General features: G+C 47.8%; 1 protein-coding gene across 1 annotated transcript in view; it reads right to left on the reverse strand.

Annotated features, from left to right (window-relative positions):
• Positions 1-16,276, reverse strand: part of LOC120798119 (receptor-type tyrosine-protein phosphatase-like N) — a 28,947-nt gene extending 12,671 nt beyond the window's left edge. Inside the window, exons 1-10 of the mRNA XM_040142162.1 lie at positions 16,198-16,276; positions 8,726-8,776; positions 5,083-5,193; positions 4,842-4,938; positions 4,567-4,729; positions 3,209-3,647; positions 2,849-2,992; positions 2,026-2,060; positions 1,609-1,796; positions 331-417 (exon numbers count right to left, since the gene is read on the reverse strand). Coding sequence (XP_039998096.1) covers positions 331-417; positions 1,609-1,796; positions 2,026-2,060; positions 2,849-2,992; positions 3,209-3,647; positions 4,567-4,729; positions 4,842-4,938; positions 5,083-5,193; positions 8,726-8,776; positions 16,198-16,276 — 1,394 coding nt within the window. The remainder of the gene's footprint in view (positions 1-330; positions 418-1,608; positions 1,797-2,025; positions 2,061-2,848; positions 2,993-3,208; positions 3,648-4,566; positions 4,730-4,841; positions 4,939-5,082; positions 5,194-8,725; positions 8,777-16,197) is intronic.
• Positions 16,277-17,626: the final 1,350 nt, after the last annotated feature.

A 17,626-nucleotide genomic window follows, 5' to 3' on the forward strand; every position in this document is an offset into this window, starting at 1 on the left:
TTGAGGACCAGGATTTTTTAATTTAATGGAAATATATTTGTAACCTGACTTGACGGCCGGTTTTCACTGTTAGGTGAAAAGTCAGGGGTCGTTGGAAGGCGAGTGATCAGACACGAGCAGGAAGAAGCAGAAAACGAGCAGTGATTCGCCTCCACATCAACACACACCACGCTCCTCGGCTCCACCAGATTTCACGTCTCATTTGGCGTTTAGCTTTAGACAAAAGGTTTGGGTTGACCCCGCGAAATAAAGGTCAAACGGCGAGGAGGATCCAGAGGCGTGGAGCGAGCGGGGTGGGGTTGGCGACACCGCCGGTGTCCTCGGTCCTACCTGATGTTGATGAAGGAGCCCGTGGAGAGGCCGATCCTCTCTGACAGCAGCTCCAACAGGCGCACCCCGTCGTTCAGACCGAGGGGGCTGCGGTGACAAAACACACACGCACACACACATATATAAACACACAAACACAGTCATCCACACAGACACACATGAACACACATCCTGACGTCTGTCTTTTCCATCATTCTTTTCCTTTGGTCTGTCCTTCCCTCTTTCCCTTGGTTTTGCTTCCTTCCCTTCTTCCTTCCTCACCTTTCAGCCAGTCTTTCCTCTCTCTCTCATCCTCTTCATCCCCTCCTTCCTTTCTTCTTTTCTCCCGTACTCTCCCCTCATTGCTCTCCTCTTCTGCCCCCTTCAGGCTTCATTGTTACCGTTCTTACCTTTTCTCCTCTAAATGCAATGTCAGTCTTTACCACCTCTCAACTCAGCCTCTTAACTCTGGTCACTTCTGAAATCTTTTCAGTTTCTCCGGACTACTTGAACTCTGCGGCGGAGGATTTGAGACGAGCAGTGCTCCTGCTCCTCCTCCTCCTCCTCGTCACTCTTAGATTCGAGACAGGAGGGCTTCGTCACAGCCGATTCACCGTTGGCGGAGCACTCACTGTCTTGGTGGAGCAGATTAGTTTATCAGCAGCAGTAAGTCAGAGGTTGTGGCTGAAGGCAATTTTCTGATAAGCGCCAATAAACAATTAAATGCAATTTATAGTTTGTTTTAAAATGATTTTTTTCGTTTTACTCTACTATTTTTCTACTCTCTTTTTCTTTCCTTCCTTCTTCCTTTTGCTTCGCGTTCTTTCTTCCCTCACCTTGTGGTCCCATTCTTTCCTCCTTCTCTATAAACCTCTATAAACTACCTCCCTTACCTTTTTCCTCCCTCCTTTCCTTCCTTTTATCTTCTTTCTTTTATTTCGTTCAAATTTATCATCCTTTCCAATTTTTCGGACTTTTACCTTCGTTCGTTCTTTCTTTCCCTCCTTTCCGCTGCTTTGCTTCAGCAGCTGATCTAAAAGCATGAAAATCTCCAAGTACTTTCACTTTAGACAATTTAGAAGATTTTAATTTTAAGAAAGGATAAAATTGAATTAGCAGTAGGACTTCTGAGGACTCCTCTCACATCCATGTCTCCTGACATCTTTAATTTCACCACACAAACAGAAAACATCCGTAACTTGACACCACGTTCATCCACTCATTCACTCATTCACCCATTGACTCATTCATTCACAGACATTAAGTCGTTGCACTTGGTGGGAAACAGACTTGCTGTACCTGTGGTTGGTGACGATGTAGCCGTATTCCTCCGCCTTGGCTGCCGTTTCCTTCTTTCCCAGTTTGTCCTGGTTGGACGCCACAGTGGGAGCCGTCTCTTTCTGGGGCCCCTCTGCTTTGGGGGCCCTGACGGTGGAGGGCGGAGCCTCCGGAGCCGCCATCTTGTACGCCACTGAGCCCTCCGTGATCTGATGGATGAAGACAAATGAAGACATGAAGTTAAAGAACTTTTTTAAATCCTTTGCACAGAATTTTAGTATTTTACTAGTTCATTTGCAGATGACAAGCTAATGAGATACAACAGATTTAACACATTGTGACAGTCACAACATTAGCTAATGTGTTAATAATAATGTTCGTGGTGCAAATGTTTAAACACAGTTACAGGTAATCAAATTACAGAAGCTACATTCTCACCTTCTTTCCTGCGGCAGCATTGTTTCCGTATTTATCTGAATAGTAAAAACAAAAACATAATATGTTAGTCTTTGGCCTCCATTTTTAACCCCTGTACATGCAGTTAGCTAAGGTTGGGACCAATCTGAAAACTACACGTCGTTTTTAAAGCGCAAAGACTCGTGATTCTATCAGTGTTTGTAAGACTTTGAGATCCCCACGTTACAGTGACAACAGCTGCAGGTTGTTGATTTTTTTTGCAACAGCAGACACCAAAAAAAATGTTAAGAAAAACATGTTTGAGCCTCGGAAAATTTGGTTCCGTATCACGTTGACAAATGATGACAAATGATGAGAGAACTGTCCGTCGGAAGGGACCAGGATCGTGACTTCAATCAAAAGGGTTCCACATCAATAACCATTTGATGTTAGATACAGTATATAGTCATTTTGGGGCTTGTAAGGGGTTTAAAATGCACAATAGTGCCTGTGTTTTCTAATCTGTGACTTATTTATGGTATAACATGTCAATGCACATCTTTTGTCACATTTTCACAACCATCAGGCTGAAAAAGACCGTTGGTCTTAAGTACTTTGATTCAATTCAGTTATTTTTTCTTTATGACTTTGTACGTCTGAGACAAAAATGCACATAAGTGGAAAACGTGCCCACTACAGTCCTGTTGAGTACACGAAGGACCGGTGGATTGAACAGCGTTCAGGGATCGTCCAGAGAGCAGAGACACCCGCGTATAAAGAGCTGACTCAGCCCTAACGACGGCAGCGATGAGCAGCTGATGAGCCGATGACGCTGACGTAGGCTGAGGCCCCCGAGCGCACCGACCTTTGGTTTGTTTGTGGGCGTAGGAGCTCCCCAGCTGCAGCTGCTTAAGGGCGGCCGGCACGTTGTCTCTCTGGTCGGGGGACAAGTCCTTCGTGTCCAGGCCGTAGTGATCCAGCAGCAGAGCCAGTCTCTGCAGAGAGTGCTCTGCAAAACACAGAGAGGAGATGGAAGCATTCACGTCTACTGATAACAGGTTTTACTGGCACTTTGCAAGAGTTCTTCCAGTTTGGGAGACTTTCTACTTTTCCTCCACTCGATTTCAGGGTCAAATATTGTCCTTGCAGTGACATATTTTTGTTTCTGCAATGACATATAATAGTTTTTTTTTTACACATGTCTTTATTCTCTCTCCTCTCTCACCGTCCAGTCCCGACAGGGCGTTGTATTCCTTCTGTGCCTTCTTCTCCGCCTGCTCCTGCTGCTGCTGCTGCTGCTGCTGTTTGCTGAGCTTGGACATCTGCGAAACGTAGTCCTCGCCGTAGTCCAGAGGGAAGTCCAGCTCCGGGAAGAAAGAGGAGGACGAGGAGGAGGACGAGGAGGACAGTGGAGAGGGGAAACCTGCTACCGCCCCCCTGTGATGGGAGAGGGACTGCACAGGTGAGGACAAAGAGGAAGAGGAAGAAGAAGAGGAGGAAGGGGAGGTGAGGTAAAAAGACACCAGGTCCTGGAGGACCTGCCGGTCTCGGTCCAGAAGGTTTCCTCTGGATCTGGAGCGAGAGGGGGAGGCGAGGAGCGGGAAGGCTGGATTATCGTCCAGAGAGTTGAGGGAGCGCTCCTCCTCCTCCTGGTAGCCATACTGCTGCTGCAACAACATACAAGACACGTGTCGCTTTTCTTGGCCACTAGGGGGCAGAGCAACCCCACAACACGCTGAAAAACACACGCCTCTGGCGTCTTATCGCGCTTCAGCTGCTAAATGCTCCGCTACGTTCAGCGTAAAACTGTCTGCTGTTTTACTGCTGAGCAAGGGAAGGAAAAGTGGATTTATCAGAGCTTTTCTGGTGAAAACTGCTGCTGCTGCTGCTGCTGGAAATGCTGGAAGTGCTGGGACTGAACCAGTAAATAAAACCAAAACAAAAGCATTGGTGGTAATTCTCTGTGGGTCCGTCACTGCAACTGACGTGTTTCACATTAGATTTATTGTTGAAAAGAGCGTTGATTTGTTCTCTCTGTAACCCTGATACGTATCTGCAGGTGTATTTTATCTCAGTTGTTTAAAGACAGTAACACTTTATTTAAAAGGTCTGTAATTTCCAAATCCTTTCCTAAGACGCTTCCTAGAAAGAAATATGTAATTTGTAACTAGTTAAGGGGAAAATAGGAATTTCCTTGGGAAGCTCCATTTACAACCAAGTAAGTCTTCATTCATTGTGCCTTCATTGCTGAAAATTACTTAATCAATTGCCAGTGGAAGATGCAGTGAACCAGCTAAACACTGTCTCTAAAACGACACAGGTCTTTCCAGGAAACCTTGTGAAAATTACTAGAAAACAGTAAAGGAAAGCACTAAATTTAAAGGCCTTTTAAACGCCGGATTTTGGTGAAACTGAAATGGAAAAATGAATGTAAAAACCCTCTATACAGCTCTTTCCCATTATGGCGCAAAGAAAGTCAAACAAAAACTACGCATTTGTGAATCCGGCTCGAGAAATGTTTGCGCCTTTTTTCCTGGGGAACAGGAGCCCACTCGTTCTGCCTGTAAGCCTCCTTTTGCCCACCTGGTGGTAGGTGTACGGGTCCAGCAGGGGCGTCTGCATGTGGACGGAGGATCGGGAGGGATCGAGGATCATGTAGTCCACATACTGCTGCATCATCTCAGGGTCAGCTGGATCCTGGGGCCCTTGGGCCCTCCGCTGGCCGGAGCCCGACGGTCTGGAGGGACTGGGAAATAAGACCAAGGGAAGCGCAATTTTGTACAATGTGTTTTGGTTGTACTTCTGGTGCTGGTAGGCACTAGTCTGGGATACAGTGTTGGTTTTCTTACTGTCTGGGCGTCTTCTCGCGAAGTTTAGAGGAGGCGCCGATGGTAGGAACATTACTCAGCTCTCGGCTGATGACCGCCTGGGTGACGTCATCCCTCCACGTCAGACCTGAGCGGCCAGAGGGCGACAGAAAGAAACGTCAATCAATCGGACTTTGGTCCCCGTCCGACTCACTAAAGGAACGATCGGCGAGCAGAGTTGAAGGCTTAATTCTCCTGCTCTGCGGCCGTGAAGCTTCAGACCGGGACTCACCTTGCACCATCAGGTCTTTGAGGACTTCCTGCAGCCGGTGCAGGACGGGTACAGACACCTGGTACTGGACGGGCTCCTGGTGAGGAGCCTGGCACTGTCCGAACAAACCATCTGCACAAGGAAGAGACCCAGCAAGTCAGAGCGAAGACATCAGCGTCCCGGAAAACTGTCACCTCCTGTAGACGCAAACTTAAACTCCAAGGAAGTTTCAGGAAGTCCCACGGCTGTTTTAAAAGACCCCTCATCGCTTAAACAGAAAACAGCACCCCCCGGACATCGGTTTTCATTCGGCCTATGCAGGATTTTAGCTACGCTTGCAGACAGGACACGGGCCGTGAATATTTTTATCTAGACGAACATTCACATTAGATATAACTCTTGCCGCTCTTCGCTGGCGGCGTCTGCGAGGTCTGAGGTATCTGTCCCTGACATTTCCGCTGCAGTGGCGGCGCATGGGACTGCACGTGTGGCGCTCGCAGCCTTGAGGAGGGGCATTTGAAAACGCGCAGCAACGAGCAGACGCTCGAGCCACCGACGGCTGACGGCAGGCGTCAGCGAATGTAGTCGGTCGATACGTCGGGAGCTGAAATATGCCAAAGCGGGTTCGGGTTCGTTAAGAAAACGGACTTCAACCACCGGAAGCCTCTGACAAATTGATTCTCCAAATGTCCCACTCGGCATATAGCTATCGCTACGAAGATTTTTCTGTTTCGTGTGTTCAAGTTTAAGAAATTGCAGTCGGCCAATACGTCGTTCTGTGAGTTTTTTTAAAACCCAAATAGCCTAAATGTGGATATCAGCCTCGAAAAGCCAATAACGGTCGGGCGGTAGTAGATATCTGTAGAGGTCAGCGTGGTCAGAGTCTGTATGACCCATGTCACACAACGAAGGAAGAAAAAAAACACACACACACACACAGAAACCAGAGTGAACACCAGGGCACACACGTACACGAGCATGTAGACAAACACTCGCGTGTGTGCGTGTTGTACGTGTTGTACATACAGTAGAATATAGTGTATGAAAGACACATCAGAAGCACACAAACGATATACACACACAAAGACGCAGACACACTCAGCTTCACACAAACACACATACATAGTGAAGCACGGTGTGTGTGTGTGTGTGTGGGCCGTGATGAGTCATCACCTCTGTGTCCCTCCATCTTTCATCAAACACACACACACACACACGCCCACACACACGAGGGAGACACACAGTCGTCAGGCAAGTGATGTCACCGTTGTCATGGAGACGGCCGGGATGGGCTGTGATTGGCCCCGAGCAGCTGACGGAGGGAGACCTTGTTTATGTTCTTTTCCTCTCCGTGGCTCACCCCATCCCAGCTTGTCGCTGCCTCTTTCTGTCCATCTTCCTGCCGCTGCCATGATTCTCATGGACAAACGGATCGTTTTTTCACACGCACATTTGGGCACGACCACTCGCACACGTCACCGTCGGTCACGCACTCCGCGACCCAGAACAAGCACACACTGAGAGGGAGCGGTTACGTGTCCTGAATTTAAATTTCTTTCGATTTAGCAGATTACAGATGAAAGACAGATGTCTTTCGTAAAACGGGCGTCTTTTTCAATGCAGTCTGGAATGTGTTTATCTTTACTCAAAATATTCCAGAGGTTCATCACAGATTAGAGATGTTTTAGCACACAAGCTGGATTTTTTTTATAATGCAGTCTTGAAAAAATGTGCTAAAGGTTTAACACATATTTTGATGCTTAGGAAACAAAATTGGTAGTTTTCTTATTTGCACTCTGGAACGTATTTCATTTCTTCACATAATGTCGTTTACACACCGTTTAAAGATTTCTAAGGACACAAAATTGTTTTTTTCTACTGCTGTCTGGAATCATATTTATTTTTATGCAAAATATTGCAGACTAAAGATGCTCAAGGACATGTGTTTTTGGATGCAGTCTGAAACCGAATTTATTTTACTCAGATATTCTATAAGGTTCAACACAGATTTTAGACGTCGCTTTTTTAATGCAATCTGGGATAACACGGATTTTAATCAAGTTGCCACCATTTTAACACGTACTACAGATGCTTCAGACCGAAAACCTGATCATTGTTTTGAATGCAATATGGAAATGCATCTATTTTACTGAAGTATGACGGAGATTTAAGACAGATTCACGTCATGCAGTCTGGAACCTAACCTGTTACTCTCTCTACCTCTTTTCCTCACACACTCATTCTCGCATTTCAGTCATGCACCTCCTCGAAGCATCGCCCGGCCCTCGCTGCGAGACCTCGCTACGAACGCCTCTCATGTTCCTGCCTCTGGAAAACAGGGAACATAACATCCTCGGGGTGGACACAGAAACACACGGCCGTCAATAATGCAGCAGCCGCCGCCGCCTCTGAGGGCTGAGAAACGCAGGTGCACGCCCATGCACGTGCACGCTCTTGTAATGACATCCTCATTATGTCTGAACAGGCAGGAAGGAAGCAGGAAACCCACTGAGGGATTATAGACAAGCCCGTTGAAGGCAGGCTGAGCCGTGACGGCTAACCAGCTCCTGTCTGTTTGATGGACAGAAGACACGTCAGAGCTTCCTGAAGCGTGCTGCTGCAACTGTGGCCTGCTGGGATTGCTCGCCACTGGTCGATTTACTGTTCTCGTCACGTTGCGTTCGGGGTACCTTAAATATGAGCTTCCTACTGGGGGAGAACGTGTCCACGTCAGCCTCCCAGTTCCAACCGAGGAATGTGTGAAAATAGTGTGAAAAGAGTGTATGGATTATAATACACATATCACATAATAATAGATGTTTAAAGGTTCAGTTCACTCAAATAAGAGAAAACGATCTCTCCCTACTTCCTGTTTCCTACTTGTTGTAAACAGATGTCCGATTATTTCACCTTTGGTAGAAAATAGTCCGAATAAAAACCACTGAGGTGCGTTTAGGTCTGTGGAATCATTGTGTTGGGGTAGAGGCCCAGGTCAAAACTGGCAAATAAAACCGTACCTTTATTTTACAATAAAACCATCATGGTATTGTCCCTGCAAACCTGATCTTTCCGTGGTTCTGGAACAAAGAAATCAAGTGACGACAATCACGTCAAAACACTTTTTTCCATGTTCCTTTCTCAACTTTGTCCTTGTCTGTTACTTTTGCCACTTTGATGTTTAGACCGAGATGCCAAAACGTTTAAACTTTCAGCTTCGTGTAAATACATATACCTCTTAAATTTAACTTAAAATTGGAGTTTGTTCAGTGCAGTACCACATGCTATTCCTATTTACATTCAGTCCTTATTAGCGTTCGACTCAAAGCACCGCTGCACCTCACGTGTTCATCTCTGCGGAAAAGAAACGTTAGTCAGCTGGTCCAGTTTGCAGATTCAATATCCAAGTGAAACGTTAGCCTTTCAGCAGCCAGGATTCGTTTACAATGTTGACGAGGATGCTACATCAGAGCTCTACGCTCATGCGAGAGTGACGAACAACCCTCCAACGTGTGAACGCAGAGAGGTGTCACCACGTTGTCAGTTCACCGTTTCCGCACCTGAATGCAGGGTCGCTCTTACGGGGGCCATTTTGTTTTTTTCACGTGGTGGAGTAAAGCCCTGGACGAAGGCCGCGTGTGATGCAGATGCAAAGTCAAACACTCACCGTCGTTGCACAGCTGATCTCTGGGACAGAGCTTCTTCTCAAACAAGCAACCTGCAGTGACAAAATGACAACGACAAGAAGAAAACAACAGACTTAATCCAAACTGAGAAACACACAGAATTTTCAAAGCAGCCGCAAAACCCGCACCAGGCCTATAAAATGGACGGTGTTTGTAATGCGGCTTGAATGAGCCTGAACTTTGCTCCTAAAAGTATTTCTCTTTGACCGTAAATAAATAAAGCGTGAAGTCCGATGTGTTAATGTGTGCGTGGACATGCAGAAGGCGGTGACTCTGACCATAAGCAAACACCTGGGGGCTCACTGCTTCAGGTTCAGGGCGAAGTTTTTAAATTTGAACTCGAGGAGAAAACGTCCACCTTGCACCAAATGAGACTTTGCCCGTTAAAAGGCTTGAACCCCCTTTAATAAGAAACAACGAAAACCCGTACAAGTTCAGTGTTTTGTAGGACTGAAATATAGACAGAGATGAGTTGGGGAGTCCCCAACTAGAGCAGGCAGCTATGGCGGATGTGAGTCTTGTGTTGCTGAGAGGCTTTGGATGGGAGAGTGGTTGTATACGCTTGTGTGCGTTGCAGCTGACCTTTTCCTAGGTCCTGCTCTGTTGCGAGGCAGTAAACGGCAGCAGATGTGAAGCCGCTCGCTCCGTTTCTGTTCATTCACGCCTGTTGGCGTTAGGTTTTCATTAAAGATTTTCATCCTGCGGTACGCGGCACAACCTGCACAAGCACGCTGCGCTCCCATAACAGAAGTCATGGTTCATCCATCTTGATTCTAGAGCAGCAACTTCACCTATTCTTTCCCGTTTCAAGACGGAGACAAACATTTCTGGACAGTTTCTAAAACAATTTGTTGTTTTTTTTAAATTTCAAACGGATTGAAATAAACTCACTTGTGAATCTGACACTGTGTACACAAGGTTTTCCTCCGTGTCACGTGTTGAATGTACAGTCAGTGAAATGCCACCGAAGTGAAAAGTTCTAATCTAAAAAACTCAAACCTTTGAATCTCCAGAGAAGCCTCACGTCCTCCCTTCAGGACAGACTGTCTCCGTAATTATTCCTGACTGGAATTCTGCTTTAATAATTTCATGTGTCCCAGATTTTTAGTAAATAAAATCTGTTTACTCCTATTTACTCTGGAAGGACTCAGAAATCAGGCTGCAGATTGGTTTACAGAGGGAAATGACCATAGTTGAGTGAGCGGTGGGTGATTAATGCTGCCTACTTCGTCCCCGCCCACGTCAGTGACGTCACAGTCCCCTCCTGAGGAGAATGACATCACTACTTAAACAGCCTCCTCTTACGGCAGAAAGCAGGGCTCGGCTCCCGACAGAAATAACCGCCCATAAAGCAGCGCATCCCCCGGGAGACGTCGGCTCCGCTCGATGACTTAGCCCAGCCTGACCCCGACCGGCGCTGACGCTCCTTTCCTTCACCTGGAGCCTATAAAAAGCCAGGCGGCGCCTCGGCCGCACGACGACGCAAACAGACCGCCTGTGCGGCAGCTATCGGAGGGGGAATCTCCATTGGGCCAGGAAGCTGAGCCGCGGCTAAACATAGAGCGGAGAGGTTCTCCATCCATCCACCTGTCGCCCCCTCCATCCAAACTCCACATGATGACTAATCCCCGCTCCGTCCTCTCTCCTCCGCCCACGCATCCCTCCCTCCCGTCTCATGTCTCCGTCGCCGCTCCTCTCTCTTCGACTGTCTGTTTCTAGAAGATCTCGGTCTTGTCGGACTCGCGAGACTCGCACCACACTCGATCACCTCTTCTCCTGCACGACATTACCGACTCATCAGCAGGAATTCCTGTGTAACTGAATCTCGAAGGGGCAGACTGATAAATGCAGCGCTGGGGATGAGCAGCTAGTTTCTATAACACTATATGGGTGTCTGGCTGATTTTGAGGTAGTTCTACCGATTTGCAAATAAGCGGCCGTGCTACAAAAACAGCAAATCTTATTTCCTTAGAACAAGTGAAAAGTCTACTGGGAATATTTCAACCTGTTTTCCGACAAAAGTTCAACTGATTTTGAATTTTTTTTCTAGAAATTAGCGTCTGCATCTTGAAACAAGAAAGAAAAAGAAGGTTGCTGCACTGAAATCAACCAAAATGAAACTACTCAGTGAAAACAAGTTGATCTGCACTGCAAACGCGTTAAAATATTCTTCCCGCCATGGCAGATTTGTTTTTCGTCGATGGACGAAACGGACTCAGCGAGAGGCAGATTTGACTTAGCGGCGGTGAAACTTCAAACAAGGCTGTTTCAACCCGGTGAGTCACAGACACAGAAACAAAAAAAGCTCTGCCGTTTGACTGAGTGTCACCAGAAAAACCACGAAAACGTCTCAACTCGGCGTCAGTCAGCGGCTTCAGGCAGCGGCAGGCCTTCAGGTTTCTCAGGGGAAACTCCTCCAGCTTCTCTCCCCGTCTCATAAACAAAACTTCGTTCTCCAGCTAAAGCTCATTAGAGAGAGTAGGTGCTGTGAAGAGTCGCCGTCTGGCTCTCTACCCTCCATCACGTACAGGCTTTCCTCTGAGGTTACATTCAGCACCGGCTCCATTTTGTTTCCTGAGATGTGCTTGTGTCAACAAAATAAAAGCTTAAGTATGTTGAGAGGCACCAATGATGACAAAGGCAGAAATCGGAAGCCAATTCGAAGGTTTTTGTTTGGTCTCCTCTGATTTTCAGACCAGAACCAACTGGGAACCGCGCAGAGCCGTCCACGTGTCGCCCGCACGGGTCAGGAGTCGCATCCGGGTCAGGTAACGATACAGGAGCTCGCTGCGTCTACTGAATGAAGACCTGAAAGGTCCGGCTGAAAGGTCCGGAAAGCTCGGAAGTGGCATTTCAAGCTTGAGTTATTTGGTTACGTATACTGGTCCCAGAGTTCAAGAACAAACTTCCATGACCAATGTTAGTGTTTTACACCGAACAAGTCATTTGTTTTCCTGTAGAGGTAAGAAAAGTAGCAAGGAAGTAGCATTTAGGCCATTTTAAACAATCCTGTCTCCCAGAAACTGCATTGGTTTGTAGCCAGAAACAGGAAACCACAGCAAAACCAATGTTTTTGGTTCTGTTGAGGAAAAATTCGAGGCACGTGATTGAAGGCAGGGAAGGGTGGCGGTCTTGGTTTAGTACTGAAAAAGTCAACAGTGACTTGAAGCTTGAGACGGAACAGGTTTAACCAACACCACAATCTTTTCCCGAACCTCATCCGGGTAGTTTCAGTTGCCTAAACTTCACCAGATCTTAGTTGTCAAATCAATAAACAGTCACACGGGTTGTTTTGAGCGGCACTGACTAATTCCCCACCGTAAACCTGTTGCAGCTGAATGTCACCAGGGAGTGGATCCCCAAGGTTTGACGGCACGATTCAAATCATCATTCAGTGGTAGGAGAGACCGGGAAACACACGCGGCATCTCAACGGAGAACCGGCTCCCAAGAGACTCGACAACTAGGCAAATAAATGCTGAGCATCAGTTTTCATTTGCAGTTTTCTGACCCGACTATCGATAGATAGATGTAAAAAACAGTGCAAGATTTTCTTCAAATGTGTCTTCTGCGGAAAAGCTTTGATTAAAACAATCAGGCTGACTCATTATCGGCTCAGAAACTGAACCCCAGCCGGCCATCATCATCATCATCATCATCATCAGCGTCTGCAGTGTCTCTTTGCTTTTATCGTCCATCAACCGCCTGCCAGACTCAATCCGGTGTCTCTCTCGTAATGGTGCTGCTGGCATTTGAGGCTGCTGCTGCCGCCGCCGCCGCCGCCAGTGTGTGAGCTGCCAGGGGATATTTAAGGTGGAGTGAGTCAGGCCCCGGACGGAGCAGAATAAAAACCTGCGTGGCGCTGTTGAGTGGCAGCGGAGGCGGCGAGGTCGTGGCCCTCCGCGGCTCGGCCGAACCTCTGAACTTTGAACTTCACACCGACTCACACCCTGCTCCGCGAGCAGCGCGTTAAAGGACAAGGCGGATGATATTTTATACTTTTATGGCAAAGTCCACGAAAGGGCCGACACCAGCGCTGAATGTCTCCCGTGTGTGTGTGTGTGTCACAGCCTGATATATCTTATTAAAAACACACCAGTGAGTCACACTGTTGCGGTGGGTGACACGCTCCTTCATCGCCATGAACACACACTCACACTGTAGTTTATTTAGACTCAGTCCCACACACACACACACACACACACACACACACACACACACACACACACCACTGCCACAACTACACACTGGAGAACCAACCGTGGATTAATCCGCCGCTGAAAATAGTCCCCAACAAATGCCCCATTTCCTCCTGTTTATGTGGTGAAAACTACAGTGAGCAGTAAAGATGAGACTGACCTATTTGTTTTGAGGCGTTTTTTAAAAATTCATGCTGGTCTCGGGGCCGAGAGCCACAGACAGAGCAGCGGAGTCAGAAACTGTGGAGAGACGGACTATCACGCGCTGCTGGTTTGGGTCTGAACATTGGATTTGTTGGCAGAAAGGAAAATACAGAGAAGCGGCAGCCTCACCCTTTAAGGGAGAAACGAAAGCGGGGTTGTTAAAGGACCATTCAATTATTAATCCCGGGTTCATTCTCCGTACAGACTCTGGAAAAAAACGCTACTGACGTTTAATCCATCGCACTGAACGTCGGGTCTGCGCTTATTGTTTTTAGTTTTTAGAGAACAGGCTTGATTTTTGTTCACTGTGCTGGTTGTTGCACTTTTCTGTCACCAGTTGGAGATTGTAATTCAGCCACTGATAAAGCCACGAGTTATTTATTTTTCTTTACTCGGTCCATAGACCACGAGCTATGAGCTGCTGCACCACCGCCATGGATTCACACATCCAGTCCTGCGAGAAAGCTTCGACTCCGGGCAGGAATATCAGAGCACGACGCTAAAAATGAAATGAAAATCTCCGCAAACTCCACAAACAATCACCGTGAGTCTCTTTAGGAATATCGCAGAGCATTAGAATCACATTAGGTGTCGACCGATACGCATCCCCGCAGGAATCCCCGGGGAATCTGATTGAATCCTGCCTTAGGAAGCCGCCGGATGCAGCTCTGGGGGGGACGGGGGGGGGGGTTTGGATTTACGCGCTGCCGTTCGCTCTCCGCGGTGCCGAAGTCCTCCGGGCCCGCCGCTGTCCGCGGTGCTGAGACACTGGGCTGCGTTGGGTGCGCGGAGGAGAAGCAGGAATCCGTCGCAGTTGCTGCCGGCAGACGGAGCCGAGAGGTCGGTCGTGAGTCACGACGCTGAGCACGACGTCCCGCAATGGTGCTTCGACATTCTGACAGGGATTTCCATTCTCCCTGAGGCTTTACCCGATTCGGTATTTATTGATTTCTCTCCGCCATAAACCCTCAGGAGAGATCTTGCAGTGGCGAAATGATTAGAGCCAACGCGGCGTAGGGTCGCTGCTGAGAGGCTTTGTTGTTGGGGGTTTACAGCCCACATTCTCATTTTATTTCCCACCAGAAAAACAAGCACTTGAACAGAAGCTGTATTAATCGCTTTTTTCTTTTAGTGTAATTTTCCATTTTATTGATACAAACATGCTTAAATTCAGACACACTGGCCAAGCGGGCGAAGGCCCCCGGAGCACAAGGGGTCAGGAGGCCCTTGACTAATATTCCCTCTGCTGAGGAAGGTTGTCTGATGTGGCTGAAAGCTCCAGGGCAGATGATTCCTTGTCTTTCCTTGCGCTACGGTGTTCTGCGGGGAGCCGGGTCCCGGTGGACGCGCCGTTTCTTCCGGCAGGGTTTTTAAAACCGATAGCAGCGGTTCAGGGTAAAGGTTAACCCGCAAAATACCCGGGAGGAGAAAAAAAAGAAGAAGATGCAAAACAACCAGAGGCAGCGGGGCGGGGTTTCACGACGGTTTTCGTGTAGAGCTCCAGCCTTTTTTGAAATGATGCTCCTCCTCACTGGACCGTTTTTCTCTGGTGCTCAGCAGTGAGTTTACGAAAGATTTTTTTTGAAAGGGTGTCCTCCATTTCCACTGATCTTCAGACGCCGACTCGCGTGTATTTTTCCTCAACGGTACGTCGGTAGTGCGGCGTTCACCTGGATTCGCAGTGTTACCTCTGCAGGTTAACAGCGAAGATACAATGACCGTTAAAAGAGCTTAAGGTAGTTTTATCCCCCGTAATAATCCTATATGGTGACACAGCGTGTGTCTGGCATTCAACAGGATGTTAACAGTGAACGTGATTAACTTCACGATTATTTTAACGTCAGCTGTCTTGACTATATTATGCGCACAATTTCCTTTCTCAGAGTAAAGGCAGTTGCTGCCATACATGTATATATTACAACATATATTAATCCTATAGTCTGCATATGGTCCCATGGTTTTTATTACTATTAGTTTAATGACATTGTGAGACTTTCTGACATTTTACTTCCCATTTACATGACTATAATTCCTATAATCTTCTTGTAGGTGTGGCTGTTCTGATTTATTTCATGTCTTTTAAATGTAGTTACTGAGCTTCGTGGTGCATTTTTCTTCATCTAACTCACCGGAGACCAGGCAAATATTGTTATTTACAAATGTTGCTGTGATATCTGTACTGTAGCCCTGCAGATTTCAACCACAAGGCCCCGGTAGGTGATGTTCACAGGGAAAATGTTCCCTCAGATATGCAGCAGACAGGCCAGGGCTCCGCACCTGGATACCGGCTCCGCACAGCCACGGATTAACCAAATCACCCAACCACCTCCCTCCCTCTGTCTCTCTCCTGCCGCGTGGCCGTGTGTCTGTCCGTGTGTCGTCCTCGCAGACCGAACAGCAGAAATGATTCATTCAGGCAGTCAGACACATCCAAGCCGACCCCCGGTCAGAGCGTGTGCGTCAGTAACGCAATTTAGCAGCGGTGTAAACAGATCAGAGGCAGATGAGCAGAGCCCAGCAGGAAATGAAAAAATATATGGGATGAGGGCTGGCAGGTGATGATGCTCTTATTGATCTGTACTGGCAAGACTGGTCACACATTTTACAGGGATGTCACAGCACAATACAACTCACTACAGGTGCGGTATATGAATATTATGGGCAAATGATTTCCACCTTTTTTTTTTTAGAACATATGGGAGGATCCAGCCGAGAAACTTAAAACCTGCGTTTTCCACGAATCCTGCAGCACATTTCAGGGAAATACAACCGAAGTATCATTGGAAAAACTAGCGATTTTATGACATCCTCGATAAATGTTATAGTGGAGGCAAAACGCTGACATAAAGTGCGATAAGGTCACTTCAAACTCGCTGCCAAGTCTCACAGTTACTATAGGAACACCGCAACAGGGACCTTTCATCGGGGAAGTCGTGATTTACGCGCCGCCTCCCAGTCTGGACGCGCCGGGTTCAGTAAAAGACAAGCGCGGCCGCCCCCATCAGCGTCTCCGTCAGACCTGATCCGTGGACTCTCGTGACAATGTCTTACCGTGTCGGGCGGCCGCGCAGAGCCGGCAGGAGGCGGTGAGGAGGAGGCACAGAGCCGCCCAGAGCCGCGGAGACCTCATGGTACATCCAGCATCCACCGGAGCGAGGAGGGGAGAGCCGCCGCCGCTGCTGCACTTCTACCAGCTCTCCATCTCCGAGGAGAGGCCGCTGCTGCTGCTGCTGCTGCTGCGCAGGACTGATGGAGAGGAGGTGTGTGAGAGGGAGGGAGAGAGAGAGAATGAGGGAGGGAGAGAGAGAGGGAGAGAGAGAGAGAGGGAGAGAGGGAGAGAGAGAGTGAGAGAGGGAGGGAGAGAGGGAGGGAGGGAGAGAGAGAGAGGGAGGGAGGGAGAAGGGTCGGTTGGAAAACGCGGGCAAGGGGAGGCGCCACAGTGCCATACATTAACAGAACGAGAGCTTTAATTCAATTCAATTCGATTCAGTTTTATTTATATATCGCCAGGTCATAACAGAGGTTATCTCACGTAGAGCAGGTCTAGACCGGAATCTTTACAGTTATATTAACAGAGACCCAACATTCCCCCATGAGCAAGAACAAAACTCCCTTTTAACAGGTAGAAACCTTGAACAGAACCCGGCTCATGGTGTGTGTGTGTGTGTGTGTGTGGGGGGGGGGGGGTCCTGCCTCGACCGGTTGGGTTGAGAGCAACCAGCCAGAGACCACCCCCCCATAAAAAGGCCACAGGTTGCTGTGCAGGAAGTGGTTTGAATAATTGTGTTTGGTTTTTGTTTTTGTTTTTTTTGGAAATATGCACAACTGACACACAACAGGACACTATGGGGTCCTAGAGGTGGGTGCTGATTTCTCCACGAGGCCCCCCGTGATCTAGTTTTACTTTTTGCCGACATGTTGCTCATTCCTAAACCCACAACTGATCCCACAGCGGACACGGGGGTGACGGACTCCCCCAGCATATGTCAGAGGGCCTGTTCCTGCCGACTACCACCGGTCCCTCTGCTACAGCTGCCGCGCTTTCTACCAGAACCACCGTCCCCGCTGCCTTTGCTGCAGCCTCTCACGGAGGAGGCTCAAGGTGTGTGGAGGTGTGAAAATGTCAGAGCTCTGGGAGGAGAAACAAAACCTGAGGATGAAGTTTAAATAGTGAAATCCAACGGTGTTTTATTCCTGCTCCTGCTTTAAAGAGTCTAAACTGTGGATATAAAATTATATTAAAATCTGATGTGGTTCTAATTATTAGGGTTTGTTATTTTTGTCCTGCATTTTGATTTTTCCATTGTATTTGATCATATTTTTGAAATGTTATCTGCGTTATTAGTTTATTGCCTCGAAACATCCAAATAAAGAGTTTTTGTCAACGCTTCTGACAGTCTCAACACCAACCCAACGTTCCTGGCTCCAAAGGAACGGATTTACTGCAGGTAGTTATTGTCCTGAACTGTGAGGTTGACCT

This window comes from Xiphias gladius, chromosome 13 (genome assembly GCF_016859285.1).
Source record: "Xiphias gladius isolate SHS-SW01 ecotype Sanya breed wild chromosome 13, ASM1685928v1, whole genome shotgun sequence".
NCBI lineage: Eukaryota > Metazoa > Chordata > Actinopteri > Istiophoriformes > Xiphiidae > Xiphias > Xiphias gladius.